This window comes from Chrysochloris asiatica, unplaced genomic scaffold, assembly GCF_000296735.1.
Source record: "Chrysochloris asiatica unplaced genomic scaffold, ChrAsi1.0 scaffold00069, whole genome shotgun sequence".
Lineage (NCBI taxonomy): Eukaryota > Metazoa > Chordata > Mammalia > Afrosoricida > Chrysochloridae > Chrysochloris > Chrysochloris asiatica.
In genome coordinates, this window is record NW_006408587.1 from 10,251,541 (window position 1) to 10,278,922 (window position 27,382).

At 39.8% G+C, this 27,382-nt stretch overlaps 1 protein-coding gene across 2 annotated transcripts in view; it reads left to right on the forward strand.

Moving 5' to 3' along the window:
• ABCA1 (ATP-binding cassette, sub-family A (ABC1), member 1) overlaps window positions 1-24,265 on the forward strand; it is a 125,761-nt gene extending 101,496 nt beyond the window's left edge. For both annotated transcript variants that reach the window (XM_006864701.1, XM_006864702.1), the window contains exons 31-49: window positions 141-235; window positions 1,171-1,203; window positions 2,378-2,483; window positions 3,342-3,416; window positions 3,960-4,129; window positions 5,278-5,455; window positions 8,487-8,602; window positions 8,709-8,853; window positions 10,519-10,642; window positions 12,791-12,920; window positions 13,187-13,307; window positions 14,324-14,386; window positions 16,104-16,210; window positions 19,265-19,406; window positions 19,933-20,067; window positions 21,376-21,479; window positions 22,239-22,331; window positions 23,090-23,333; window positions 24,125-24,265. In XM_006864701.1, the coding sequence (XP_006864763.1) occupies window positions 141-235; window positions 1,171-1,203; window positions 2,378-2,483; window positions 3,342-3,416; window positions 3,960-4,129; window positions 5,278-5,455; window positions 8,487-8,602; window positions 8,709-8,853; window positions 10,519-10,642; window positions 12,791-12,920; window positions 13,187-13,307; window positions 14,324-14,386; window positions 16,104-16,210; window positions 19,265-19,406; window positions 19,933-20,067; window positions 21,376-21,479; window positions 22,239-22,331; window positions 23,090-23,333; window positions 24,125-24,265 (2,322 nt within the window). The remainder of the gene's footprint in view (window positions 1-140; window positions 236-1,170; window positions 1,204-2,377; window positions 2,484-3,341; window positions 3,417-3,959; window positions 4,130-5,277; window positions 5,456-8,486; window positions 8,603-8,708; window positions 8,854-10,518; window positions 10,643-12,790; window positions 12,921-13,186; window positions 13,308-14,323; window positions 14,387-16,103; window positions 16,211-19,264; window positions 19,407-19,932; window positions 20,068-21,375; window positions 21,480-22,238; window positions 22,332-23,089; window positions 23,334-24,124) is intronic.
• The last annotated feature ends 3,117 nt before the right edge of the window (window positions 24,266-27,382 follow it).

The window sequence follows — 27,382 nt, forward strand, 5'->3', positions numbered from 1 at the left end:
AGGGGGTGGAATGTGTGTGACCAGGACTCCAGTCACATTGTGCTAGACTGAAGGGCATGTGTCACTGTAGTCCTTGATGTGTTTAATGTCCCAGTTCTGCTCCATAAAGACACATGTGCTTGGTTTTTATGTGGTGACAGAGAAAACAGAACACTGCGGACATCCTTCAGAACCTGACGGGAAGAAACATTTCAGATTATCTTGTGAAGACATACGTGCAGATCATAGCCAAAAGGTGATTATGTCATGAACTTGAGTTGCACTTTATCATTATGCTTAGAGCAATGAAAGGTTTCAAAATAATAGACGGGAAACTTCAAGGTTTAGGCCTGCTGGTGTCTATTGTAAGTTTAATATAGTCTTCCAAAGTAGAAAATTTGATGAGAGGCATTATGGGTCAACTTAGAAGATGAAGCAGCCTGGTTCAGAATGCAGATAAATCTGTATTCAGATTTGAATCTTGCCACTGATGACAGGGGGCAACCAATTATTCTTTGAAAGCTAGGTTTCTATAAAGTTCAATAATAAAGTTGTGAGGATTATATGAAATGATACATGTGGCCTGTTTAGGATTCTTTGTTGTGGATGGGTTCCCCGATAGTCTGTGACATCATGGTGAGAGACTTATGCTGAAGCTGCAACCTGACTTGACCATGAACCCTTGGAAGAGCCATGTAGCTTCCTGAAACATTGCCACACAGTGATGAATGCGTAGTTACTGCTCACTTTCTGGTCTCCTTCCCTTCTGTATGTTTGGTCAGCTGGACCTCAACATTAGGATTTCTCAGTGACATGAGATTACAAGGCTGTGCTTAAAAGATAATGGCAGTGGTTTTTCAAGAAAGAGGCATCTTTGAAATCCATCTTTGAAGTGTTCCTTTGAATTGAAAAAGATTTATTTTTAAGTCACATTTCTATCTATGGCCATATGTACCATTTCTTGATCTATAAAATGGTTTTCAAATTGGTTTAATCCAAACATGATTCTCATATACATGTTTTTAAGGTGAAAAGATGAAATGACATGTTGACTAGAGCTTCTTTCAACTGGCAGAATCCTACAATGACACTCTGATCATAGGATTACTTCTGTCCTTTTATTAACCCTTAGTTTGATATGTACTCCTTTTGAACTGATTTTTGTGTTTTTTTTTTTTTTTTCTTTTGTAGCTTAAAGAACAAGATCTGGGTAAATGAATTTAGGTAAGTTGGTGTCTTTTCTGCTCCTTCCTTCAGTTTTCCTCTAGTTTAGGAGTCTAACTTTGATGTAGGAATCCTGGATGAGAAGTTGGTGTGGGGGGCTGTTTGGTCTTCACACACGTAACTGTGGAGAGGGCAGAGGCCCAAGGGCCCCGCATGACACAGGAGGGTTCAGTCAGAGTTACCTCAGGCATGTCTTGGGGGAGGGTTTTGCCTTGAGGGTTTTTTTTTGATGTCCACTGGCTACTCCAGAGGCCTCTAAAATATTTGGTAAACTGATTTTCCTTGAGGAGATTCAGAAATCTCTTGTGGGTTGTTAGGAATTTAACAAGAAGTAGACTGTTGTCTTGGGAAAACTTAACCTAGTTTTACTTTTACCCTACATCAGATTCCCTTGGGGGAATCTTTCAACATGGGCATTGAAGTGGTATATTTTCGCTGGTTTGTGTTCCCTCCCACTGGGATCTGATGGAACAGGTGGAACTAGGGAAGAAAAAGGAAGGGAAGAATTCTTGAAGCTAATTTTTTCCTCCTGAAAAATGGGATAGCTGATACGGTTGCCTCATGGAATCGAGAAGCCTGGCTTCCTGTCACTACTTTCTACAGTTCCTCTTGGCCCTTTCCCTGAGGGGCCAGGAGCCATGGAGCTCTGAGCAGAGACACCTACAGTGGCCCTCATGCCAGAAATGAGCCACAGCCTGACTAAAAGCCTAACTAGCCAGTTCTGTGTGACAACCCCTGGTCCCCCCTTCCCCCCCCCCAACACAGACACACACATACACACACTCACTCATCCAGCCTCTCCATCGGCTGCTTACTCTTCAGACCCACATTCAGGCTTGAACTGCCAAGACAGGAGAGACCTCTGTGAGATGATCATTCTTTCCCTCTTCTTTCAGATGTCTCAATTCTGTGTTGCCAGACCCAGGTCTCCTCATTGCCTCTCCATTTAGCTGCTATTAGCACATTGGACAGAAATTCCAATTTTAACTCCAAGTTAAGAAATTGCTGGAATCCATTAGACGAGGCCAAGGTCTAACTTTCAGTAGTCTAACTCTGGACCTCCTTTGAGTAGGAAATTCTTCTAAATGAAGCATGAACACACACGTGGCATCTGCTGCTTAGCAATACAGTGTGCATTAGGTTGTCTGTATTTTAATGTCAAGCTGTTCTTTAGGTATGGCGGGTTTTCCCTGGGTGCCAGTAATTCTCAAGCACTTCCTCCAAGTGAAGAAGTTAATGATGCCATCAAGCAAGTGAAGAAACACTTGAAGCTGGCCAAGGTACAGTATCCATCCCAAGATATGTCAGAAAAATGGGTCCCAGGGCTGCTGGTTTATGGGGATAGTTGGCCGATAAATCTGATCATGTAGCAGTGCATTCCTTTCAAGGCTTTTGAATAGAAAATCATCATTGGCATTTAGCAATCTTGCAACAGCTGAGAGTATTCATCATATATTTAAAAGGCTGGAAGTATAGATGCAAAATAATTCAAAGATTTAAAAGCTCTCCAAATAACTAAGTTTATAAATCTAGCCAGTGGTAAGTAAACTGACTTCAGACATACCTTCCTAAAATGTTCACTCTGGGAACATAAGAAATGAATTCATTTTCTTTGTTAAGTTGACAGGCTGGTCGTCAAGATTTGATAAATATTCAATTTCTCTGCAACCCAAGTCTCTTGTTTTAAATGAGAATTTGGGGAGTTAGATGGCATGGATTCTATGATCTTGCAGAACATTGCTGGTCCTGGTGTCTGTGTCTCTGCTTGTACGTGTCTGTGACACAGCTGTACCTGCAGTGTAGTTGTGACTCTTGTCATGATGCCTAAGGGACACTCTGAAGTCCTAACTGTCTGGTTATAGCCAGGCATCCAAGTCTTAGAACTTTGAATCACAAAATTCCCTATGATTCTTTTAAGACTTGTAGTATAGTAGTGTGGCAATATCAGTGCTTTAGATTTCTGGTCACTTGGTTCTCAGGGACCATTTATACAATGACTCCAAATTTAATGTAAGTGAACAAGATAATAGTCATAGTGCTTTTCATAGGATTGTCCAATTTTCCATAGAGTTTAAACGTAATGTTGCACTTTAGCTGTGTGACCCATCACAATTGAGTCAAGTTTCTGTTGTTCATAGGACAGTTCTGCAGATCGATTTCTCAGTAACTTGGGAAGGTTCATGACTGGACTGGACACCAAAAATAATGTCAAGGTAAAGCCCTGTCTGTGTGTGAATAGGTTATTATTGGGCAATAATCCTTAAATTCCTTAAAGTACTTAAACAACTCATGATGAAGTTGATCAGACAGCACATATTTGTGACTTTACCAAGGGGTATAATGATTAAGAGAATTTGCTTTTCCACTTGACAGATCAAGGATCCATTGTGACCTTGACCAAGTTAATTAATCTACTCAAACCTCAGTTGCCTTACCTGTAAAGGAAGGACAATAATCGTTTGTGTGGATTAAATGAACTCAAGATTTAAAGTACTTGGCAGTGTATCTGGCCACAGGGTCAGTAGGAGGTTATATCCTGGCTGTCCTGATTGCTTTCCCATGCTCTCAGATGATCATATTTTAGCTTGGAATGTGACTAGGATTCCTCCCCCACCCCAACCCCCCCACCCCCATTTATGTGTATACTTTGTGTGCGTGTTTACCTCCGGGAGCAGGTGGTGGTGGTTATGTGCTGTGGAGTCGATTCCGGGAGCAGGTATGGGGGATTATTCTGTATCTGGTATGCTTTATTCCAGGTGTGGTTTAACAACAAGGGCTGGCATGCCATCAGCTCTTTCCTGAATGTCATCAACAATGCCATTCTCCGGGCCAGCCTGCAGAAGGGAGAGAATCCGAACAAGTATGGGATAACTGCTTTCAATCACCCTCTGAATCTCACCAAACAGCAGCTCTCAGAAGTGGCTCTGTAAGTCTAACTTCATCTGAATGGATGTGGGGAGTTATGGATCAGAGGACGGAAGGATGAATCTGGCTGTCTGAGAATAGCTGGGAGATAGCTGCATAGGGATGGCTACCTAGTCCTGGTTACTGCTGCAGGATAAGCATTGAACAGCTAACCACAAGGTCAGTGGTTCAAACTCATCAGCTGGCTTCTTGGAAACCTTATGCAGGTTCACTATAAGTCAGAATTGACTCAACAGCACTTAGCAACAACAACAAAAAGTTGATCCAGACTTCTGGCAGAAAATGATCAGGTTATGAATTGACTGATAGGGTTTCTTGAACTGAAAATGAGAAATGACAAAAATTTGTAAAAATCACTACACATAGTAAATTCAGAAAAAGTGATTTAAAATATTAGCAAAATCCTAAAATACTGTAACTCACCAACACATATGCTTAAAATCAATTTTGTGTGTTTTGAAATCACTGTATTATACTTAATGTAACATGTGTTATTAGTTTAATGTTGTTTTTAATTCTTGAATTTACTTTTTTTACTTATTTTCTGGTTAAGTCTTCTGAATTCTTTGTTGAGTTTAAAGCCAATATGAGCTAATACAAAAGCGTATAGCCTTTGCAATAAGAGATCTGGGATTGAATCTGGTCTCTAAAACTTTCCAGCATATGATGTTAAATGTGATAATTCATGTAAATTGCTAATTCAGTTACCTAGCATGTAGTTGGTATCCATTCCAGCACTCTTGTATATTATAGTTTTAAAATTTATTTGTATCGTGAAAAAGTGAATTGGAGTAGTTCCACCCCCATCTTTCTGTTCTAAGTTTTCAAGCCACACTAGTCCTTTCTATATGAAGGTTTACATTCCATTGCTCAAACAAGGACAAGAACAGTGGATGTTGCGGGGGACCAAAGTGACCACACTTAGGCCGCTCTCAGACCTCTTTCTTAAATTTTATGAACAGTTCCCCCCTATGCCCCCCTGCTGAACTTCGGGTATTCACTTATGTGTATGTGTGAGTTAGAGAGCATTTCTTTGTGTGTGTGAAAGAAAGAGAGTGTGTGTGTGTGTTTGTGTGTTACTAGTTTGTGTCTGGATGTATGCATCCTCAGCAAAGGCCCCTCAGATCTTCATTACCTTTTTCTTTACAGGATGACAACGTCAGTGGATGTCCTTGTTTCTATCTGTGTCATCTTTGCCATGTCCTTCGTCCCAGCCAGCTTTGTTGTGTTCCTGATCCAGGAGCGGGTCAGCAAAGCGAAGCATCTGCAGTTCATCAGTGGAGTGAAGCCTGTCATCTACTGGCTTTCCAATTTTGTCTGGGATATGGTAAGGACACAGGTCTGCCACACCTTTATAAATCACCATCAGGGCCATGTCTCAGAATTAAAAGGAAGTAAGAGACCCTGGCTACCGCCAGGAAGTATGCAGACTATCCTAAAGATATATGTAAAAGCAAAAGGCAGGGTCATCATACACTTTCACGACACAAACACAGCTCTGGGTATGGGGCTGATTCACACTAAATGTAACTATTATCACCTCCACCTCATTTCCTAAATGAAAACTTTTTAAAGAAACATCAAGGACCTCAGTCAAAACTCCCAAGCAAATGCCTCTAACTTCTTGGATAAGTTTTTACCACCAGAATCAGGTTGTTCTTTGTCTTGCTAGGAAACTTATATGCCATTTGAAAACTATGTATCTTTTATCAGGAGCGCCTGGTGTAGCACTGTGAGCTAATGCATCAGATTGCAAAATCGCTTGGACTGCAACGTCAGTGGTTCAAGCTCACCAGCTGCTCCTTGGAAACCCTATACAGGGTAGCTATGGGTCAGAATCGACTCCATGGCACTTAACAATAACAACATCCATCCATTATAAATGCGTTTTTAAACCTGTATTACACATTACATTTGGCTGGACCAATAGGGAGAACTTAAGGTATTATGAATTTCTAATTATGGTCAAGTGGAATTGAAAAATATCTCCCTATGACTCCCACCAATTGGAAACCACAGAGAGGAAGCCTAATTTTTTTCCCACTGGGCAATCCCTTGGGTATTTGAAGACAATTCCAATTTAAGCCAAATTTTCCCCAGATAAAATCATACATGAAAACTTACTTTGTAATCTCTAAAGCGCTGTACAAACATGAGCAATGATGGCGATGAAGATGATATGTCTGTGATGATTAAACCATGCCTCTCAGATTTGCCACTATTTTGATCTGATTGCCTTTCTATCGTCATGCTCCATGTTGTTAATGTCCCTTTGAAAGCCAAACCCAGGACTAACCTTGTGTTCAGGGTGTCTGTATGATTATGAGTTTAGAGGGAGAGGTTTTAATACTGGTGCTGTAGGATAAGCACTCGACCATAAGGTCAGTTTGAACTGCAAGCTCAGTGGCTCAAATTCACCAGCCACTCCACGGAAACCCTATACAGGGTTGCTACATGTCGGAACCTACTCGATGGCACTTAACAACAACAACAACAACGCATTTTGGAAGTAATACTATCTTATTGGCAACTTGTCAGTGAATTGAAACCATACCAGTTGAAACCCACCAGCCACTCCTTGGAAACCCTACATAGGGTCAGTGTGAGTCAGAATTGACTCAATGGCACTTAACAATAGCAACAACTAACTGCAAGGTTTGTGGTTCGAACCCACCAGCTGCTCTGCAGGAAAAAGATGAGTCTTTCTGCTCCTGCAAAGATAAACCCTATGAGTCAGAACCAACTCGACGTAACAATCTGACAGTAACAACATTCTTTAGGATAAGCACTGTATCGAAAGGTTGGTTTGAACCACAAGGTTGGCATTTCAAAACTCACCAGCCACTCCTCGGAAGAAAGATAAGGTTTTCTTTCTGCTCCCATAAATATGTATAGCCTTGGAAACTCTACATCGGGTCACTATGAGTGGGAACAACTTCATGGCAGATTTAGTTTTTTTGGGGTGGTGGTGGCAGGTATAACCTTGATGCAGTATTTCAACAGCCATACATACACTTTGTTGTTGTTAAGTGCCGTCAAGTCGGTTCCGACCCATAGCGACCCTGTACAGGGTTTCCGAGGGTGTAAATCTTTACGGGAGTAGAAAGCCTCATCTTTCTCCTGCGGAGCGGCTGGTAGTTTCGAACCGCTGACCTTAAGGTTCGCAGCACGATTCGTAACCACTATGCTACCAGAGCTCCACTAAGTGCTTACTTTATGTCTGAACAATGCATGTAGGGGATTCAGAGAGAAAAGATCCAGTCTCTGAAGCCAAGGGCATTGCTTGTCTTCCTGTGTATTATCTTCCCCTTCCCTTTTTTATTGTTTTTGTGAAGTGCCATCGAGTTGGTTCGGAGCTGGTTCTGACTCAGCAACCTCATGTTTCCAAGGAGTGACTGGTGGGTTGGAATCACTGACCTTGCAGCTCAAATCTGATCTTCTGGTTCAGTGTGTTATCCTGCAATGCCACAACAACATTGTTGTTGTTAAGTGCTGTTGAGTCAATTCCGACCCATAGCAACCCTGTATAGGCTTTCCAAGGAGCAGCTGGTGAGCTTGAACTACCTACCTTGCAGTTCAAATGACTTTGCAGTGTGATGCATTAGCCCACAGCACCATACCAGGACTTTGCTATGTTTTTATCTAAGCTGTTGATTAACACATCGAGTAGGATAGGGCTGAGGCAGAGAGTCCTGTGGTCTAATGCTATAATCCTTCTAACTGCTGACAAACCCACTCATCAACTTTTTGCATGTACTTTGCTCTGCCAGCTATGAATTCTCATAATTGTCTTGTGGTCATATCTTTATTTCTGCATTTTAATGCTTGATAGTCTGTCAGGATAGACTTAAAAATTATTCTCAGTGTGATGAAACAATTCTGACATTTCATGTTATGAGCGTTTGTCTCAGAAATAGATTTGTATGTGAGCTTGAACTTGGGTAGACTATCATCAATAGATTTGTATGTGACATTGAACTTGGCTAGACTATCATAGCATTAATGCTGAAACAGACACAGTCATCTTCAGGAAGAATAATGGAAGCTTATTTGCTGCCTGTGAAATTGAAATTACTCTAACTAGGAATCCATCGTTCAGTGAGTTTACTGAGCGTGACACCTTGGCTTAGCTGCTGGAAAGGAAGAAAGGGCATGCAGTTTATAAAATCAGTCAAGGGTAAAATGCTTGTCAAAATGCGTTGTCCAGTATTTTGATGAATAGTTCTATGAGGCTTCATTAATTCAGAGTTATTCTTCAATGTGTTTATCTGCCCTTTCTTGTCCTCAAGGGTGAAGATTTCACATGCGTTGTATGTTTGACTTAGAGATGAACTTTATTTCCTTATTTTCACTTTTAGTGCAACTATGTGGTCCCTGCCACGCTGGTCATTATCATCTTCATCTGCTTCCAGCAGAAGTCCTACGTGTCCTCCACCAACCTACCTGTGTTAGCCCTTCTGCTTTTGCTGTATGGGTAAGACACCTTGAGATAAGGGATTTCAGTAGATCAGTCATATGCCACCCAGTGGAAGAGAGAAGGCAGGGGACCCCCACTCACCACTACCTTTGTGTCTCACCAGGTGGTCGATCACACCTCTCATGTATCCGGCCTCCTTCGTGTTCAAAATCCCCAGCACCGCCTACGTGGTCCTCACCAGCGTGAACCTCTTCATCGGGATCAATGGCAGTGTTGCCACCTTTGTACTGGAGCTCTTCACTAACAACGTGAGTTCTACAGAAAGGGTGACATTTTGTTGGGCAAAGCATCTCTGAGGACCAGTGTACAGTGTTCAATCCTGATTTTATTCAACTTTTTATGGCATTGACAACACTGATCACTATCCTTTTTCTAATTATCTGTTTTCTGGGTTCACAGAGCGCCTCTCTCTCCTGATTTTCCTTGTATTTCTCTGACCAAGTCTTTTCAGTTTTCCTTTGACAGCTTTTTGTGTGTGTGTGTGTTCTGCTTTCTCCTTAAATGGAACCCTTGCCAGGATTTGGTATTCTGCCATTTTTGCTTCCCACTTTTGATATTACCCCTAGGTGATGCCATTCATTCCCAAAGCTTCTACCACTTCTCCCTTGATTTATTAGCCCTGATCCTTCTTTTGAACTCTAGTTTCAATTGTCACCTCTTATTGTAAGTTTCCATTGAGGTATTTTATAGACCTCTCAAACTAAGCCTGTTCTAATCTTTCTTCTCAGAACCTAATGTTTCCCTTGTCATCCTTGTCATACTGGATGACATTATTATTCACCCAGTCATTCTACTCCACAGTCTCAGAGTCAACCTGCCTACTTAGCTTTTGCTTATTTCTCACATTTAACTAATGACTTCATTACTTCTTCATTCCAGAGCTCTTAAAGAAGTATATTTTTCATTCATATTATTACCTTAGCTTGGCACAAAGCCTTTTATAAGTGGCTGATCCTTCCTGGTGAGTTCTTACCACACCTTTCCTAAATGCCCTGTGAGTTTCAGCTGAAGTTGTCCCTTCTGCCCACCATACTCCTGTAGACCTGTTTTCAAATATACTTCCTCCATTTCAGTGTCTGGCAGGGTCTCATTTCCCTCATTTCCCTTCAGGGTTGAACTCAGGTGTGACTCTTACCATACATGTGGGAGGTGTTCTTTCCTTTCCCTGTGCTCTTACAGATCCAATTATGTACTCATTTCCTGAGAATGGGGACTGTTTCTTATTAAGCTGTGGTTCTCCAGTAACCTAGTACAGCATCCAACACAACGCAACTTACTCGGTTATTGACCATATGGCCAATGATGTCATTAGGTGGTATAAACTGTTAATGCTACTTACTAAAAGGTTGGAGGTTTTGGTCCACCTACAGGCCATTCAGCAGAAAGGTATGGTGATCTTTCAGCCACTGAAATACCTTCTGAAGCACACTTCTACTCTGACACACATGGAGTTTCCATGCGTTGGAATTGACTTAAGGGTAACTGGTGAGGTAATGAGTAGATTATTGAGATTTAATAAGTTTTCAAGTATTCAAAAAGGATTTAAAATTTCTAACAGACTCCTAAACTCAACTGTTGACTCAGACATAAGCAATATGCTTTGAAAATGCTACGCATTCATTTTGGTGTAGGTCTGCTACCGATTAAAGGTAGCCCTGTTTCTAAATTGGTTCATTTCTTTCCCCACTCAGAGCATTATTTCAGGTTTTCTAAATATCAGATTTTTAAAATGTTACGTGTCACTGGCTATGCTGCCACAGTTTATTATTGTTTAAATTCAAAGGACTAGCTTGTCTCCAGGGAATCGAACTTTCTCTTCGTTACCATTTTTCAGACTTTGATGAATTTTTAGTCTCAATCACAAAACGACTTCAATCTCTCTTCTTCCCTCTCTTTTTCTCTTATTTATTTAGAAGCTGAACAATATCAACGATATCCTGAAGTCTGTGTTCTTGATCTTCCCACATTTTTGTCTGGGACGAGGACTCATTGACATGGTGAAAAACCAGGCCATGGCTGATGCCCTGGAAAGGTTTGGTGAGTGACAGCAGGGGCTAGGGAATGCCTCAGGGAGAGAGCAATTACTTGGTCCTCTGGCCTCTGTTTTGTAATGTGGTTGGTGACTGGTCACAGCACTTCCCTCTACTGACAGGATTTGCCAAGGCAGCATCTTGTGACACAGTGTCTTGTGTCTTACTTTTGATAGAATCAAGGAAAATGAAAAGGCAGGTTGTTTTGTCTTTTTGTAAAAATTTTTTATTATGAACTGAGTGATACTTTACATGGGAGAACATCAGCTTTACACCATTGATTCATTGCAATAATTACAATCTCCTCCGTACATCATTGTTCAACAGTATTATCTTCCATTCCCTCTGTTTTTTTGTGTGTTTTTTTTGGGGGGAGGGGGTTGTACATAGAAACATTCAGGAATATATAATAATTTAAACATTCTGAAAGCCTGCCTCCTGACCACCAGAACCCAGTCCCTCTCTTTCCATGAGTCCAGAGTCCTCAGCCACTCCCTCTCTCCATGTCCCCATCTCTGCCTCCATCTCTGGTGTCACTGCTTCTCTGAATAGGGTCCCGCATTGTGCTTGTGCTCTTTTTCCTTGATGGTCCTAGGGTCCTCTGTTCCTGGACTGTAAGCTTAACTATTCCCCCATTTTTGCTACAAAATTTCTACCTTTACAGTTGTGACAGTCGCAATTAGTCGTGATAACAATTACTCACTATTGAATCATAAGAATCTGATCCCATCTCTTTTTACCAGACCCATCTAGACAAGGTGAAAACTATTCAATGGGGACTCTGCCTTCTCCCACACACTTAAACTAAACTCCCTCTTGAAAACTTGTAAGCCAGTCACTTCATGCCTTTATCACCCCCTCATTTTAGGTAGCCAATGTCTAAGTTGCCCATCCCTATCACCCAGTATACAAAGGGGATAGCTTTGATACTTGATGTGAAGACTCATTCCTGAAAGGGTAGTTTTGAAGGTTACAAAACTGACAGTTTTCGTATGAACCCAGTGCAAAAAATGTCGTAGGCACATCACAGCTCTGGATACCAGATATGAGTCAGAGAATCAGAAGGAAAGATGCAAACTTTGATTCTGACTATTAGACAAATAAGGGGCTTGCAGATACGTCCATATGTGATCTTTCACATAGTCTTTAAGAAGGTGATTTATTGCAGCACTTTCTACCTTCAGTGTAAAAATATTTCTCTTATGGCCACGTTACTATTATTCATTCACTGACTAATATGTTGTTGTTGTTAAGTGCCGTCGAGTCGGTTCCGACCCATAGCGACCCTGTACAGGGTTTCCAAGGGTGTAAATCTTACGTTACTATTATTCATTCACTGACTAATATGTTGTTGTTATTAAGTGCTGTTGAGTCGGTTCTGACCCATAGCGCCCCTGTATAGGGTTTCTGAGGAGCAGCTGGTGAGCTTGAACTGCCAACCTTGCAGTTCAAATGGCTTTGCAGTCTGGCGTATTAACCCACAGTGCCATAGAAGAGGGACTTTTTGTTTTAAACTTGGAGGCATAAAGGAGAATTTATAGTCCTGGTGTGGCACTGTAGGATAAGCAGTGGACTGCAAGGTCAGTTTGAACCACAAGATTGGTGTGGTTCAAACTCAACAGCCACTACTTGGAAACCCTACACAGGGTCATTATGAGTCAGAACCAACTCGACAGTACTTAGCAACAACACAAAGAATTTAAGGAATATCAACCTATTAACTAGGTGAAATAATTGAGTTACTAGATTATATGATATACTATTAAAGGGGGCATCATTTAGTCAAAGTGCTTTCTAATCTTTTCATTAGTGAAACATAATTTATGGAAATATTGACATAATTATCTTGGAGGGGATTTTTTTGCCTTTCCTTGAAGGATTTTCAACATGTCACATTAAAATGCAACCTTAGGTATCTTAGAGGGAGTTATCTAATGCATGTTCGCTCTGAAATGCTGATTGAGGCTGGACTCAGTGTTTCCTGAATTCCTTCCCCAAATCTGCCTTGGAGCATGTCCACACCCTTATTTTTTCTCCTTGTCATGGATGATACCCACTAATGTTTATAGAGAGCTGGATATTTGATCCCAAATTTGAGGAAGGGCCTGGTCTGAGACTCTTGCATTCTGACTGGATCTCTGCATTCTGTCTCCAGGAGAGAATCGCTTTGTCTCACCACTCTCTTGGGACTTGGTGGGACGGAACCTCTTCGCCATGGCTGTGGAAGGTGTAGTGTTCTTCCTCATTACTGTTCTGATCCAGTACCGATTCTTCATTAGGCCCAGGTAAGCTGTTTCTCAGAAATCATGAAGCTTGGTCTTGCTGAAAGTCCCAGAGGAGGGACAAGGGAAGCACATTTCAATGGTGGTTGAATTGTGCTGAACTCAAGAGTAATAATCAGACCGACTTTCCTGATGTGGGCGTCCATGAGCCCCCATTCTGCAGATCCTGGCAGCTGTGGAGAGAGAGTAGACTTGATAGCATTGTTTTGAGAGACTTAAAAGAAAAATAACTTGAAAGGTTGATTTTTCTTACAATTTTTCACTCTCAGACCTGTAAATGCAAAACTTCCTCCTCTGAATGATGAGGATGAAGACGTGAGGCGGGAAAGACAGAGAATTCTTGATGGAGGAGGACAGAATGACATTTTGGAAATCAAAGAGTTGACTAAGGTGAGACAGTGACTTACGTATGTGCTATAACAGCTGTGGTCACTTTTTTCAGCTATGGAACTAACGTTTTGCTCACTGGCTTTATGGAAAGATCATACTTCCTAAAATATGCATGTATGTCAAATTTCTGTCAATTTAATTTACACCTAAGGTGTACTGTTGTTGTTAAGAGCTGTTGCGTTGGTTGTAACAGGATTTCCGAGGAGCAGCTGGTGGATTTGAACTGCCGACCTTGTGGTTCACACTCCAGTGCTGATCCTACAGTGCCATACCAAGACTCCAGAGTGTATTGCTTGTTGTTGTTGTTGTTAAGTGCTGTCGAGTTGATTCCAACCCATAGCAACCCTGTATAGCGTTTCAGAGATTCCTTCAGAGGCAACCTTAGGTGTCTTAGAGGGAGTTAGTTATCTAATGCATGTATAGTGTTTCAGAGATTGCTTAATTAAAGAAATCCTACTGAGACTCCTTTGGTAATGTGAATTCTCATTCTCAAATGTATTTGTTTTGCACGCTTACATTTTCTGTCACTTAATTGAATGTCACTAATATTATGTGTTAGTCAAAGCAGAAATAGGGAGGGTAGATGTTTGATTTTGAATTTTATAATCCAAAAAGCTGATGTATCTCTGCTGCTCAGGAGAGGGTCTGTCTCACATCTCCCTTGGATATCGGAATTGTAAATCTGCATCCTGTAGAGTTTCTGTAATTTACTTGAAAAATACTGATGGTATCTTTCTATGTTAAATAAATGAATATATATATATATATATATATATATATACATATATATAAATATCAATGACCAGTATGTGTTTTTAAAGACCAATTTTTGTTTTAAAAAGAAAGAAATTCATTTTTTCTGATTGACAGAGATGACCAAGGCTTTAGCATATATATTATTTTCTCAATGAGTATTATTTTGTGATGTGTTTGGATTGTAATTCCCTTTTCTGTGGTTACTGGGGAGAGCTGTGAGCCACTGAGGCTCATGAATTCTTCGATTTTGTTTGTTGCAGATCTATAGAAGGAAGAGGAAGCCTGCAGTTGACAGGATTTGTGTTGGCATTCCTCCTGGCGAGGTAAAGGCACTTGATCCAAGTTGTGTTTGTTCCTATTAATTCAGATTCTGTCTTCCCAATCAAAACAAAAAAGTCTGAAAGGGAAAAAGTAGTGTTTTAAAGGCTTGTCTATTATGTCTACTTGGAACAATCAGTCATTGAGTGGATGAGGAACCCTGATGTCAGGAGAGGGTGATTTTGAATAATTTCAAGAAGTTTAAGAAAAGCATGAGCATCCAGAATGTGCTTTTGTGATCTATTCACAATGATGATGAAATTCAAATAGATTTAAAAAATAGATTTTCTTCTTTCTATTTCATGTTTGTGTTCTTTTGTGCCCTTTACCCAGATAAGATGGTGAAATTTGGCTGGTTGGCTTTCATCACTCTTTTACACATTAACTTTAGCCTCAACCTGATGCCTCAAATAATATTTACAAATAGGTTCACTCTTAAAGGGGCCCCATTATGAGATACATGTTTAAATATCTATATGGTTTTATGAAATAAGAAAATATTTGACTCTCGATTGATATTTGAGAGTAGTTTTGTTGTTGTTTATTGAGTCCATTGTGATTCATGATCAGAACAAACTATTGTCATGTCCTGTGCCATCCACCCTCTGCTATGTTATAGCCCAGTATTACAGCCACCGTGCCAGTCCATCTTGTTGAGGGCTTCCTTTTGTTTTTTAATTAACCCTCTGCTTTACAAAACATGATGTCCTTCTTCAGGGACTGGCCCCTCCTGATAACATGTCCCAAAGTACAGATGAAATCTCCCCATCCTCCTTTCTAATGAGTGTTCTATGTGTACTTTTTTCAAGGTAGAGGTGTTCATTCAGGCAGTCCATTCAGTATGCTCTAACACCATAATTCAAATACAGCAGTTCTTCTTTGGTCTTTTTTATTTCTTGTCTGGCTTTCACATGCATATGGAGTGATTGAAAGGATCATGTTTGAGTCAGGTGCACCTCGGTCCTCAAAGTGACAAATTTGCTTTTCAACACTTAAAAGAAGTCTTTTGCTTCAGAGTTGTACAATGTAATTCATCATTTGAATTCTTGACTGTTTCTTAAACAGGCATTCATTATAGATCCAATTAAAATGAAGTCCTTGACAGCTTTAATATTTTATCATCATATGCTTAATGATCTAGCTATGAGGCTTCGTTTTCTTTATGGTGAAATGTAAACCATACTGAAGGTTGTAGTCTTTGATATTTGTAGTCTTTGATATTCATCAGTAAGTGCTTCAAGTCTACCTTGCTTTCAGCAAGCCAACTGGTGTCTTCAGCATATTGCATGTTGTTAATGAGTCTTCCTCCAATCCCGATGCCATGATGTTCTTCTTCAAGTAGTCTAGCTTCTCAGATTATTGGCTCAGCATCCAGATTGAATAAATATGGCCAAAGTATACAACCTGACACACACATTTTGATTTTAAACAATACATTATCCCCTTAAACCTTGCATTTATCCCCTTGTTCTATTTGAATGACTGCCTCTTAGCCTATGTCCAGGTTCCACACGAGCACAATTCAGTGTTCTAGAATTTCCATCCTTTGCAATGTTATCCATAATTTGCCATGACCCACACAGTTCAATTTTTGTGTGTAGTTAAGAAAAACATCACAGAATAATTTTTAGGAAAATGTTATATAAAAACTAAGGTGCTATCTTAGAAGGGTCATTTATACTTAGTAGTTTGCTTTTACAAGTTATCCAATCATATTTTCAGTGCTTTGGACTCCTGGGAGTTAACGGAGCTGGGAAATCATCAACTTTCAAGATGTTGACTGGAGACACCACTGTTACCAGAGGAGATGCTTTTCTTAACAAAAATAGGTGAGAAAAAAAGATGCCTGCATGTTGCCTTTTTACTTTGTTTAAAGAAACTTATCATTGATTATTATTTCTGATGACAACAGTACTATATTGTTGTTGTTAAGTGCTGTCGAGTCATAGCTGATTCATAGTGACCCTGTGTAGAGTTTCCAAGAAGCATTTCATAGATTTGAACCACCGACCTTGTGGTTAGCAGTCCAGTGTTTATCCTACAGCGCCACACCAGGACTCCAACAGTATTATATAGAGTTCATAAAAACATCAAAATGTAGTAAAGTGTCAAGAAGAAAATAGAAGTCATCCACAATCTTCTTAATTAAACATAATCCCTAATTATACTCCCATTCATTCTCTATTGAGTTATAATTTACATACCATATATTTTTATCTATTTTAAGTGTACCATTCATGGGTTTTAGTAAATTTTCGCTATAGATTTAGAACATTGCCATGACGCCAAAGCTTTCTGTTTTTTTACATTTATGTAAGTGTAAAATTACGATCATAATGTAGGTAGAGTTTCCTTTATTATTATTATTTATGAGCATATTTTGAATATTTCTTAGTAAGTTACATACCCTGAGATGTAGAATTTTCTATTCCTACATGAAATTCCACAAAGCATGTGTACCATCATTTAATGAATTATTTCTTGCTAGACGTTGTTGTTGTTGTTAAATACTAGACATTAAAGAATTCCTTTTTTCACTGTGGGCATTAGTGTCTTAAGGCTGTCATTAAAAATACCACAAATTGGCTTAAAATAACAAAAAGAAGTCTGAGATGAAAATGTCGATAAGGCCATGCTCTCTCTGAAGGCTCTAAGAAAGGGTACTTCCTGGCTGCTCCTAGCTTCTGATTTACTGGCAAATCTCACTATTCCTTGGTGTATGGCTTCATCACTCCAATTTCTACCTCCATCATTATGTAATCTTCTCCCCTGTTTCTTTTTTTTGGGGGGGGGTCTGTTTTTTCCCCTCTTTTTCTAACAATACTAATCATTGGGTGATGACCTACCCTAATTCAGCATGAACTCATTTTAAGTTGATTACATCTGCAAAGTCCCTATTCAAGTAAGATTCACAGATTTTGCATGAACATAAAATTGCAGGGGGGTAAGGGAGAGGGGGGAAATGCTATTTAATCCAGTACATTACATAAATTATGTCCTTGTATTTCTCTGTGATTATTTCCTCAGAGATATTATATAAAACATCAAAGGTTAGGTACCTGCTAAATTGCCTTCCCTAAATGGTGTAGCAGTTGATGAGGCCACGCCAGCCTGTTACCTGAGAATGCACAGGTCAATGAGTAATTCAGTCTTTAGGGGATACTTGAGAGAGCTGCTAGACAATATTGAGTTTAGGTATTCTAAATATGTGGTGCTTCTCTAAGCTCTTTATATGGAAAGATTGTAGAAGGCAGTGGCTTTCAAAGTTTTTCACTATAACCCATAGTAGGAAGTTTACATCTTAACCCAGTATATATAGACATAAAACACTCACATATATACCTTTCAAAAAGTTTTACAAAGCTTGTAGTTACTCTGATATTTCTTAGGCTATTCTCCATCATGTCATTAAAATGTTTATTTTACAACTTACGGTTTAAAAACAGGGGGCTGGGGGGCGACTAGTCAATAAAATTGAAAAGAGCAAGGAATTGAATGTGCCCATCAGCCTTCTCTCCTGTCTTCTACCAGAGTTTTCAGTAGCAATGTAAGGGAGTGGAAATTCTGGGACTAGCTTCCCCAGACTTGTTCTAAGTACCAGGCTCCTGGGCATATCATGGCAGTAGCTGGCCTAAACTAAGGCTCATCATGGGGTCTGTTAAGAGTTGGCTGCGTGGCACAGCCAAGAGGGTCTTGCATTGTGTACCTGTGCTGCCTCTGTCTTCATTCTGGAAAAGGCTGCTCTGGGTGGGGTGAGGGGACATGAGATATACAAAGAGGAATGACTTCTACAGAAAGGTCAAGTTTATGACAGCACAGAGGTGTCTGAAGTGCAACCATTGGGCTTGAGTCTGGACACAGAGCTTCCTCCAGCTGAGATTGGCTTCATAGGGTCTATTCCCACTATTATGCATAAAAGAAATCCCTATTGACTCAAATAATTAAGTGTTCTGATGCTAACTGAAAAAGGAGCCCTGGTAGCATAGTGGCTCTGTGTTGGGCTGCTAACCACAAGATCAGCAGTTCGAATCTACCAGTTGCTCCCATGGGAGAAAGATGAGGCTCTCTACTCTGGTAACAATTTACTGCCTTGGAAACTCTATACAGGGTCACTGTGAGTTAGAACCAGTTTGGCAGTTCATATCCATTCAGAAGTACTTTGGAAGAACAGCCTGGTGACCTATTGAAATACCACAGCCATTGAAAACCCTATGGAATACAGGTCTGCTCTGAGACACATGGGGCTACCATGAGTTCGAACTGAATCAATAGCATTTTTTAAAAAAATTGTGTCCATAGGTGTAATTTCTTCTGCCACAGAATTCTCAGAGGATCTGTAATGAAAAACTAGGCGGGGTATTTCATGGAATCAAGGGGTTTGGAGTGTGTGGGTAACTGAAAGTAGCAAAGCTCATATTCAGAGTTGTTGGGTCTGAAGGATCTTAAAGGAGACTTTGGAGCAACTAGGATTTATGATTCTCTGACTGGCCCACAGATTCAAAGTCTGAGAAGGAGACTTGGTTGAAAGTCCCAGGATGGTGTGATCAAAATTATTGGTAAAGATAATACTACAATTGGGACACACTTGAGATAATATTACAATTGGGATACACTTGAGAATTTGGAAATGTGGCTGAATCTGCTGACTGAGGTGTCAGGTGAGCCAGGTTCAAGGATTAGGACAGATAGAGGCAGGACACCCAGACTACTTGGAGGTCATGCTTTGCCTCTGGTACTCTGGGTACAGAAAGGCTGTTCCTTTAAACAGCAGCAGGTCTGGCCACTGATATTTCTGTCACTCACAGATGTAGGAACTCAGGCTTGATGATCTAATGAGAATCTCTAAATGCTTAAAATCTAAACAGTTTTACTTTTCCCTGCAGTATCTTATCAAATACCCATGAAGTACACCAGAACATGGGCTACTGCCCTCAGTTTGATGCTATTACAGAGCTGCTAACTGGGAGAGAACACGTGGAGTTCTTTGCTCTCTTGAGAGGAGTCCCAGAGAAAGAAGTTGGAAAGGTATTGTGGGCACAAAAAGCCAGCTTGTCCACTCTGGCATCCTGACAGCGCAGCTGTGGTTCTGACTTTCATCCACACAGCCATCCACTGACGGCCACTTTTGCCCTCGGATGCAGCATTATGAAATCCTGGCTCTTTCACCTCCTCTGGGGTGGAAATCTGTGGTGGTGAGGGGGTGGGGCTATCTGGGCAGGCATGCATATGCTGAGTGAGGGCAGAGGTGAGTGCTGCCCACAACCCCTATCAATCCGTCTTCTCGGCTCCACAGCTTCCAGGCTGTGATTATAGAATCAAGTGTAGAATCCACTCCTACTCAGTGAAAAAACTTTCATATAGAAATATAAGGAAAAAACCAAAACCTGCTGCTATTGAGTTAATTCTGACACAGATCAGCCCTATATGACAGGGCAGAATGGCCCTGTTGGGTTTTCAAAACTGACTGTTACATCTTTCTCTCTCAAAATTTAAGAAAACATGGTACCATTTCCAAGCCAGACAAAAATCAAGTTGCTTCTTATTCCTCTAGGTTGGTGAGTGGGCAATTCGGAAACTGGGCCTTCTGAAATATGGAGAAAAATATGCTGGGAACTATAGTGGAGGGAACAAGCGCAAGCTCTCCACAGCCATGGCTTTGATTGGTGGGCCTCCCGTGGTGTTTCTGGTGAGTGTGATTGCGTCAGGAAACACCGCTTCTCTAAAGTCCAGGGCTCTGGAAGGACTAGCTGGACGTTGGCAAGCCCCCACCAGACATAGCAGAGTAGCCTTGGAGAAGCTGAGGAACGTTCTCATGCTCTTTTCTCGCAACACGCATCTGAGAAGCTCTGCCATGCCCTTTGTTGTTGTTAAAATATTCCCAAATAGAGATCCCAGGCACATGGTTTTTCTGACCTGGAGAACCCTATTAACTATTGCTGAGGCAGGGCATATGACAAGACCGTTCTTGGAATATTCTTTATGTTCCTCCCCTGAAATCACTGTTTCTTACACATGTCCTTGTAAATGTCAAGGAGTTGTATCCCGTTCATATGGACCCTATATAGGTTTCTGAGGAGTGGCTTCTGGGTTTGAACCCCTGACCTTGTGGTTTAGCGATCCAGTACTTATCCTACAATGTCACACCAGGACTCCAGGGTGAAAAAGGGAAGAATGAGCCAACTGACAGCCCTTGGCCCTTTCTTGAAGTTAAAATAAGTCTTAGGTTTAGGTTTTCATATTATAAGGAGCAGACAGCACTTGTGGTTAACAGCCCAGTGCTTAATTCACTGTACTACCAGGGTTCCTTTCTTTTAGTCTAGCAAATGGAATATGACAGGCTAACCTGGAGTAAACGAGAATACAAAAGGAAGGAAAGGGAACTTTACCCAAATTCTATGCTGCTCTCAGTTGATTTAAGACAAAAAGAATTTTTAGCATATGTTTAAATCATGAAAGGATGAAATGCCTTTTCTCCTTTCCTTTCTTAGAAATTAATTAAATTCATAAATATTTGCTCAGAATTGTGTCTTGCTTTAATTCGGATAAGCACTGGACTGCTATCTGCAAGGCTGGCAGTTAAGACCCATCAGCTGCTCTTTGGAAACCCTATACAGGATTGCTATAAGTCAGAACCAACTTCATGGCGCTTAACAACAACAGAGTCCTGGTATGGTGCTGTAAGTAAACACTAGACTGCTAACTGCAAGGTTGGCAGTTCAAACCCACCAGCCACTCCTTGGAAACCCTATACAGAGTTGCTGTGAATTGATACTGACTCGACAACACTCAACAACAACGAGTGTGAGCTGGTTCGAAATGAATATGAAACTTTACTCTTATATGTAAGGTCTGGGTCTTTGTTCCATGAAGAAATAAGTACAAGTTAAAAGTAACTTAAAATTCACGCTGTTTCCAAGATGCTGCTTCATTAAAAACAAACTCTTCTGGATTTTTTTTGGCAAATAGTAAGAGATCTATGTTTTTCTTATTACAGGATGAACCGACCACAGGCATGGACCCCAAAGCTCGGAGGTTCTTATGGAATTGTGCCCTGAGTGTCATCAAGGAAGGGAGATCAGTAGTGCTTACATCTCATAGGTCTGTACTGAAAACTTAGAGTGGTTTTAAAATTTCTAAGTCATATATACATGACCATTGTGTAAAAATTAGGAAATACAGAATGACCAAGAGTAAAACAATGAAAATCTTGTGAAATTGTACCATTTGGATACAATTCTTATTATTTATCATCACTGGACTGTGTGTCTTTGTAGATGTTCTTATGAAAATCTACATATGCAAATGAATATGTAGGTATCCATCCTTTTTCAAACAAAAAAACAAGCTTAGTATACACACTGCTATTACACTTTTGTTGTTGTTAAGTGCCGTCCCTGTCAGTTCCAGCTCAGAGTGATCCTATATGGCGTTTCCAGGGAGCAGCTGTTGGGTTTGAACTGCCAACCTTATGGTTCAAACCAACCTTTTGGTCCAGTGCTTATCCTATAGCCCCATATTAGCAATGTATTATAGACATTATTTCAAGTCATGAAATGTAGATGTCTTCATTTTTCCCAGCTGGATAGTATTCAGTCAGGATATACCTTAAATTTATTTGACTCTCCTCCTTTGTCAAGACATTTGGATTGTTTCCAACATTTTTTTTTTTTCACAACTTGCACTGCAATGAACAGATAGCTCAACTTGAATCTTCATGCATTTGGAATAGGATACTCTTTTGCCCTAGGAAGCCTCTGGAACATTTCACGTTTCTCTGAAATGCCAGATGGCATGCTGAAATTCTGATGCTTACTAGGGGCATCTCTCTAAAGCCTAACCTTGTTTGTTTTTTCACAGTATGGAAGAATGCGAAGCTCTTTGCACTAGGATGGCAATCATGGTCAATGGGAAGTTCAGGTGTCTTGGCAGTGTTCAGCATCTGAAAAATAGGTAACAAAGATAGTTTGTTTGGGATCATTCCTTCCTAGTGAGAATTTTTTTTTTTATTCCTTTGTGATTATATAGATGGGATTTCAAAAAGAGGGGGAAGTAAAACTGAACAAAAGGACACAGTGGAAGAATGAGAGCTTTGAAGTCAAATACAGCTCAATTCAAATTCGGTCTTTTACCACTTATGAATTGTACACCTTGGGGAAAATTACTTGTCTGAGATTAGATTTCTTAGGTATGTCTACTTCCTAGTATACATGTTGTTAAGTGCTGTCAAGTCGGTTCCGACCCATAGTGACACTGTATAGCGTTTCCAAGGAGTGGCTGGTGAGTTTGAACCACTGACCTTACAGTCTAAACTGACTTTGCAGTTCCCCGCATTAATCCACAGCACCACACTAGGACTCCCTTAGCAGCAATATAGACAAATTTTTACATGCCAGGATGAGCACAGACGTTGGAGCCCAAAACAAATGAATTTGCATCCTGGCCCTTCCCCTTATGAGCTTTGAGTCAGTGACTTTGTGCCTTGGGCTTTGGTTTCTTACTCTGTACCATCTGTAGACTTCATGGGTCGGTGTGAGGATTACATGAGATCATGTATTTAAAGCACTCAGCATGGCATCCCATATAGAGTAGATATGCAAGCTCTTCTAGGAGCCTCCCATGTCCTTGGCACAAGTTGGGTTCTTAGGGTTAAATATTCTTTTCAGAGGCTTCCTGGGGGTCATTCTCATTTGGACTTTTCTTGCTTTCAGATTTGGAGATGGTTATACAATAGTTGTACGAATAGCAGGGTCAAACCCTGACCTGAAGCCAGTCCAGGAATTCTTTGAACTCGCCTTTCCGGGAAGTGTCCTAAAAGAGAAACATCGGAATATGCTACAATACCAGCTTCCATCTTCATTATCTTCTCTGGCCAGGATATTCAGTATCCTCTCCCAGAGTAAGAAGCAGCTCCACATAGAAGACTACTCTGTTTCTCAGACAACACTTGACCAAGTAAGATTTGAGTTTCAAACAGAGATTTAGGTTGAGCCCCTAGTGTGAATCATAGAACAGGTTAGATTATCTGAGCTTGAATTCCCTCTTTATTACTAGGTATGATTTTGACTAAGCCTCTTGACCTTGAAAAGAGAGATGATGCTACTTGATCTATGTTGTTGTTCTTATGTGCCGGGGAGTCGGTTCCAACTCATAATCACCCTGTACAGGGTTTCTGAGGCTATAAATCTTCACAGGAGCAGAAAGCATCATCTTTTTCTCACGAAATAGCTGGTAGTTTCAAACTGTTGACTCTGAGGTTAGCAGCCCGATTCGTAACCACTACCCTAATAGGGTTATTATTATTATTATTGTACTAATCATAACTACCATTTATTGAGTATCTAGTATGTGCCATGCATTTTGCCAAGTGTCTTAGCCCATTTAAATTAGATAACATAAAATGGCACGATTTAAATTAGATAAACACAAAATGACAAACTGAGCCCAGTTACTTAGTAGGTATTCAATAAATATTAGCTTTCTCCCTTCTCCGTTTTAATCAAGCCGGTATGTTCCAAAGTAAATAGGTGGTTGATGGCTTAAGGGACAAAATAGAAGATCACTTTAAATGATTAATGCCTTTTCAGGCATCTACTCTGCCCCATCAAAGCATTCAGATTATCTACTTATGAAATCCTATATTCTCCTACTTATTTCAATATAGGGAAAAATGAGGTTAGAATTTTTTTTTTTAAAAAAAGAGCCTGTTCACATTTATTTATAGAGCTGTGTCATTCTTTTGATAGGTATTTGTGAACTTTGCCAAGGACCAAAGTGACGATGACCACTTAAAGGACCTGTCATTACACAAAAACCAGACAGTAGTGGATGTTACCGTTCTTACGTCCTTTCTGAAGGATGAGAAAGTGAAAGAAAGTTACGTATGAAGAATCCTGTTCGTACAGGTTGTCCTTTTGTACTGCATGAAGTGGTCCAGAGGAAAGAGCATGAAGTTTTTGTGGGAAGAAATAAACTGGATATTGTACTGATACTATTCAATGCAATGCAATTCAATGCAATGAAAACAAAATTCCATTACAGGGGCAGTGCCTTTGTAGCCTATGTCTTGGATGGCTCGCAAGTGAAAAAGACTTGAATTTAGTTTATGACCTTGTACCTATGTGAAACTTTAGTATGGAACCCAATGGACATATGGGTTGGAAACCATACTCTTTTGTTTTTTTGTATTCTCACTGGGATTGCAACAACAATTCATCAAATAATCGTGGCCAGTGGTTATTTATCAAAATCAAAAGGCATGCACAACCTCATTCATTAAGCCGTGCCATGCCAGGAGACTGGTTTCCTGGTGACACATCCATTGCTGGCAATGAGTGTGCCAGAATTACTAGTGCCAAGTTGCTCAGAAAGGTTGAAACACCACTGTGTGTCATGCACACTTTTGTGAAAGCTGCTCTGCTCAGAGTCTTGATTTCATTAAATATACCAGGTGACAAAATGGTGCCATGTGTGGGAAAGTTTTGTTTTGAATTCCTTTTTAATGAGCTGCTCTGGTGTTGGTAACATGCAAAGTGTGGGCCTCTCTAAACACCTGAGACTTGGTTCCATCATCCTGTTGGTCCTCACTCGGAGCCATGCGTCTTCAGGGCTTTCTGCCACTCTTGTGGATACTTAGATCCAGGTAAGAAGTGAAGAATCAGCAGTTAAATGTTGGAGCTGGAAACTGCTGAAGCCAGGGCAGGGGATTAAAGGAACAGCTTTCAAGCCTGCGGGAGGTCTGTGTCCATTTGTCCTAATACCACGGTACATTGCATCTCAAGATTTTTGTTGTTTGACACAAGTGTAGTATTCGCTCTGGCTTTTTAAATTAAATTAGAATATGAAAAGATGGGATTGTATTTTGACAAAAATCTTTGTACTTTTATTGTTATTTGAATTTTTCAGTTCTGTTAATGCCTTCTGAAACCTTAGAATGGACACTTTGTAGAACCTCGTAGCATGGAGGAGTATCACCACATTGCTGCACTCTCTGTTTTCTCTAGAAGATTGCAGATGGGTAGTCTGACTAGTCAAAACAATGTGTGATGGTCAAGGTCTCATTTGAATGTCTCTTAACCCCACTCTATCAATCACATATTTCTGGAGTATGTTATAGCTAAATAAATACGGATGGTGTGGGCAGAAACGAAGTCTTAGTAGACTGCTTGAGCCATATTACTCAGTAACTGGTTTACAAATATAGGCTGTTTATGTATCTCCTGTGTGGGATCCCATGCTTTGAAAATAGCCAACAATTACACCTGCCAAGGAAGTACAAGTGTCACAAGCTAAGCCAAGAATTCTGTCACAGAGAAACTGGCAACTTGAAAACTCAATTTGTGATTCTGGTATTATGTTGCTAAGGGCCGTCGAGTATGTTCCAACTCATAGCGACCCTATGTATGGAATTATAGTACCTCCATATAATTGGTTTGGCAGATGTTGGACAACCCAAAAATCTCATGGCAACCTCAAACTTTCCATTTCTTTCATTACAATCATGAGACAAAAAACAAAAACAAAAAACACAGCAAACAGCTCTACATGGAATATTTTCAAACTGTTTTAACCCAATTTTCATTTTTTTGTCACTTAAAATATTTAATAAAACATTTCAGTAAAGTTTAATGTCACCTGTCCTGATAACAAAAATATGAGAACTACTGTTTGGTGAGAATCAAGTGGTTTTTTGATATCATTAAGTTATCCTTTTTCTAAAATTTAAATATTAACTTTAAAAGTAAAAGATTACAGATCTGTTTCAAATTAATATTGTAAAAATTTCAGAATGTTACATATAATTCATTACTTGAAAACAGGAAATGACTGCTTTAGAAACTCAACATTTTTTGAGATGACAAGTAATATGTAATGAAGGCGTATTTCCAGTAAAAATTAGCATGAGTTCATTCTATTTTATACTATGTTTAGTGATTTAGAATTCAAAGAATTTAGTTTCTTCTGTCAAAATATTTCTCAAAAATCAAGCTTCTGTTGTTTTTCCCATTCCCTATAATTGCATTTTAATTCTCCATTACATTACATCCATGAACAGCTTTTTCCTTTGATTATTCCTATTTTGAGGCCATATTTTAAAATTCAAAAGTCACTACAGTATCCCTTTTCTGGGGGTGAAAAAAGTTTCAAAGTAATTTAAAAAATCTTTTGAAACTAGAAACAATCTATAGTTAGTTTTGCATCATTAGTGAACTTCATTAATACTGTCACTACTTAGACTATCCAGATGATAATCTTATGACTTTTGCTGTGTAAACCTGATTATAGGAGACAATTTTGTTAACTTTATGCTTAATCAAGTAAAATTTTATATAATCCCTGTGGAAACATAACTGTGAGTTTCAGAAATTTTAAAAGAAAAAAAATGTGTTCAAGGATTTCTTCTTTGGCTTCTTTTGAACACTTTGGAAATCTTATTAACAACTGTGAATAAGAAAAAGAAACAAAGGACAATAACAACAAAAAAGCCCTCTATAAATAAAAGACCTAGCACAGTTTGTTGTTAAGAAGACTCAAACCTCAAACTACTGTATTTCAATATGTGTACTGAAAGCAGGTTTTGTGACTATTATATGTTGCAATCTTTCATTCACTGTATAGTAATCATTGACTAAAGGGATTTGTCTACATTTTCTTCATGTGGTTGGTTGTATATATCAGGTAAATATTTTCCAAAGAGCCATGTGTCATATAATACTGAACCACTTTGATACTGAGATATTAGTTTGCACCCTTGTTACTATTAACTGTTAGTATGTTATTGTTATGTGTTAGGTACCATAAAGTTAATTCCAACTCATAGTGATCCCATGTAACTTAGTAGAACTGCCCATAGGGGCTCTTAGGTTGTAATCTGTGTGAGAGCAGATCACCAGGTTTTTTCTCCCATGGACCCAGGGGTGGGTTCCAATAGCTGACCTTTTGGTTAGCAGCTGAGTGCTTAACCATTGTGTCACCAGGGTTCCTTACTGGTTAATATAGTACTA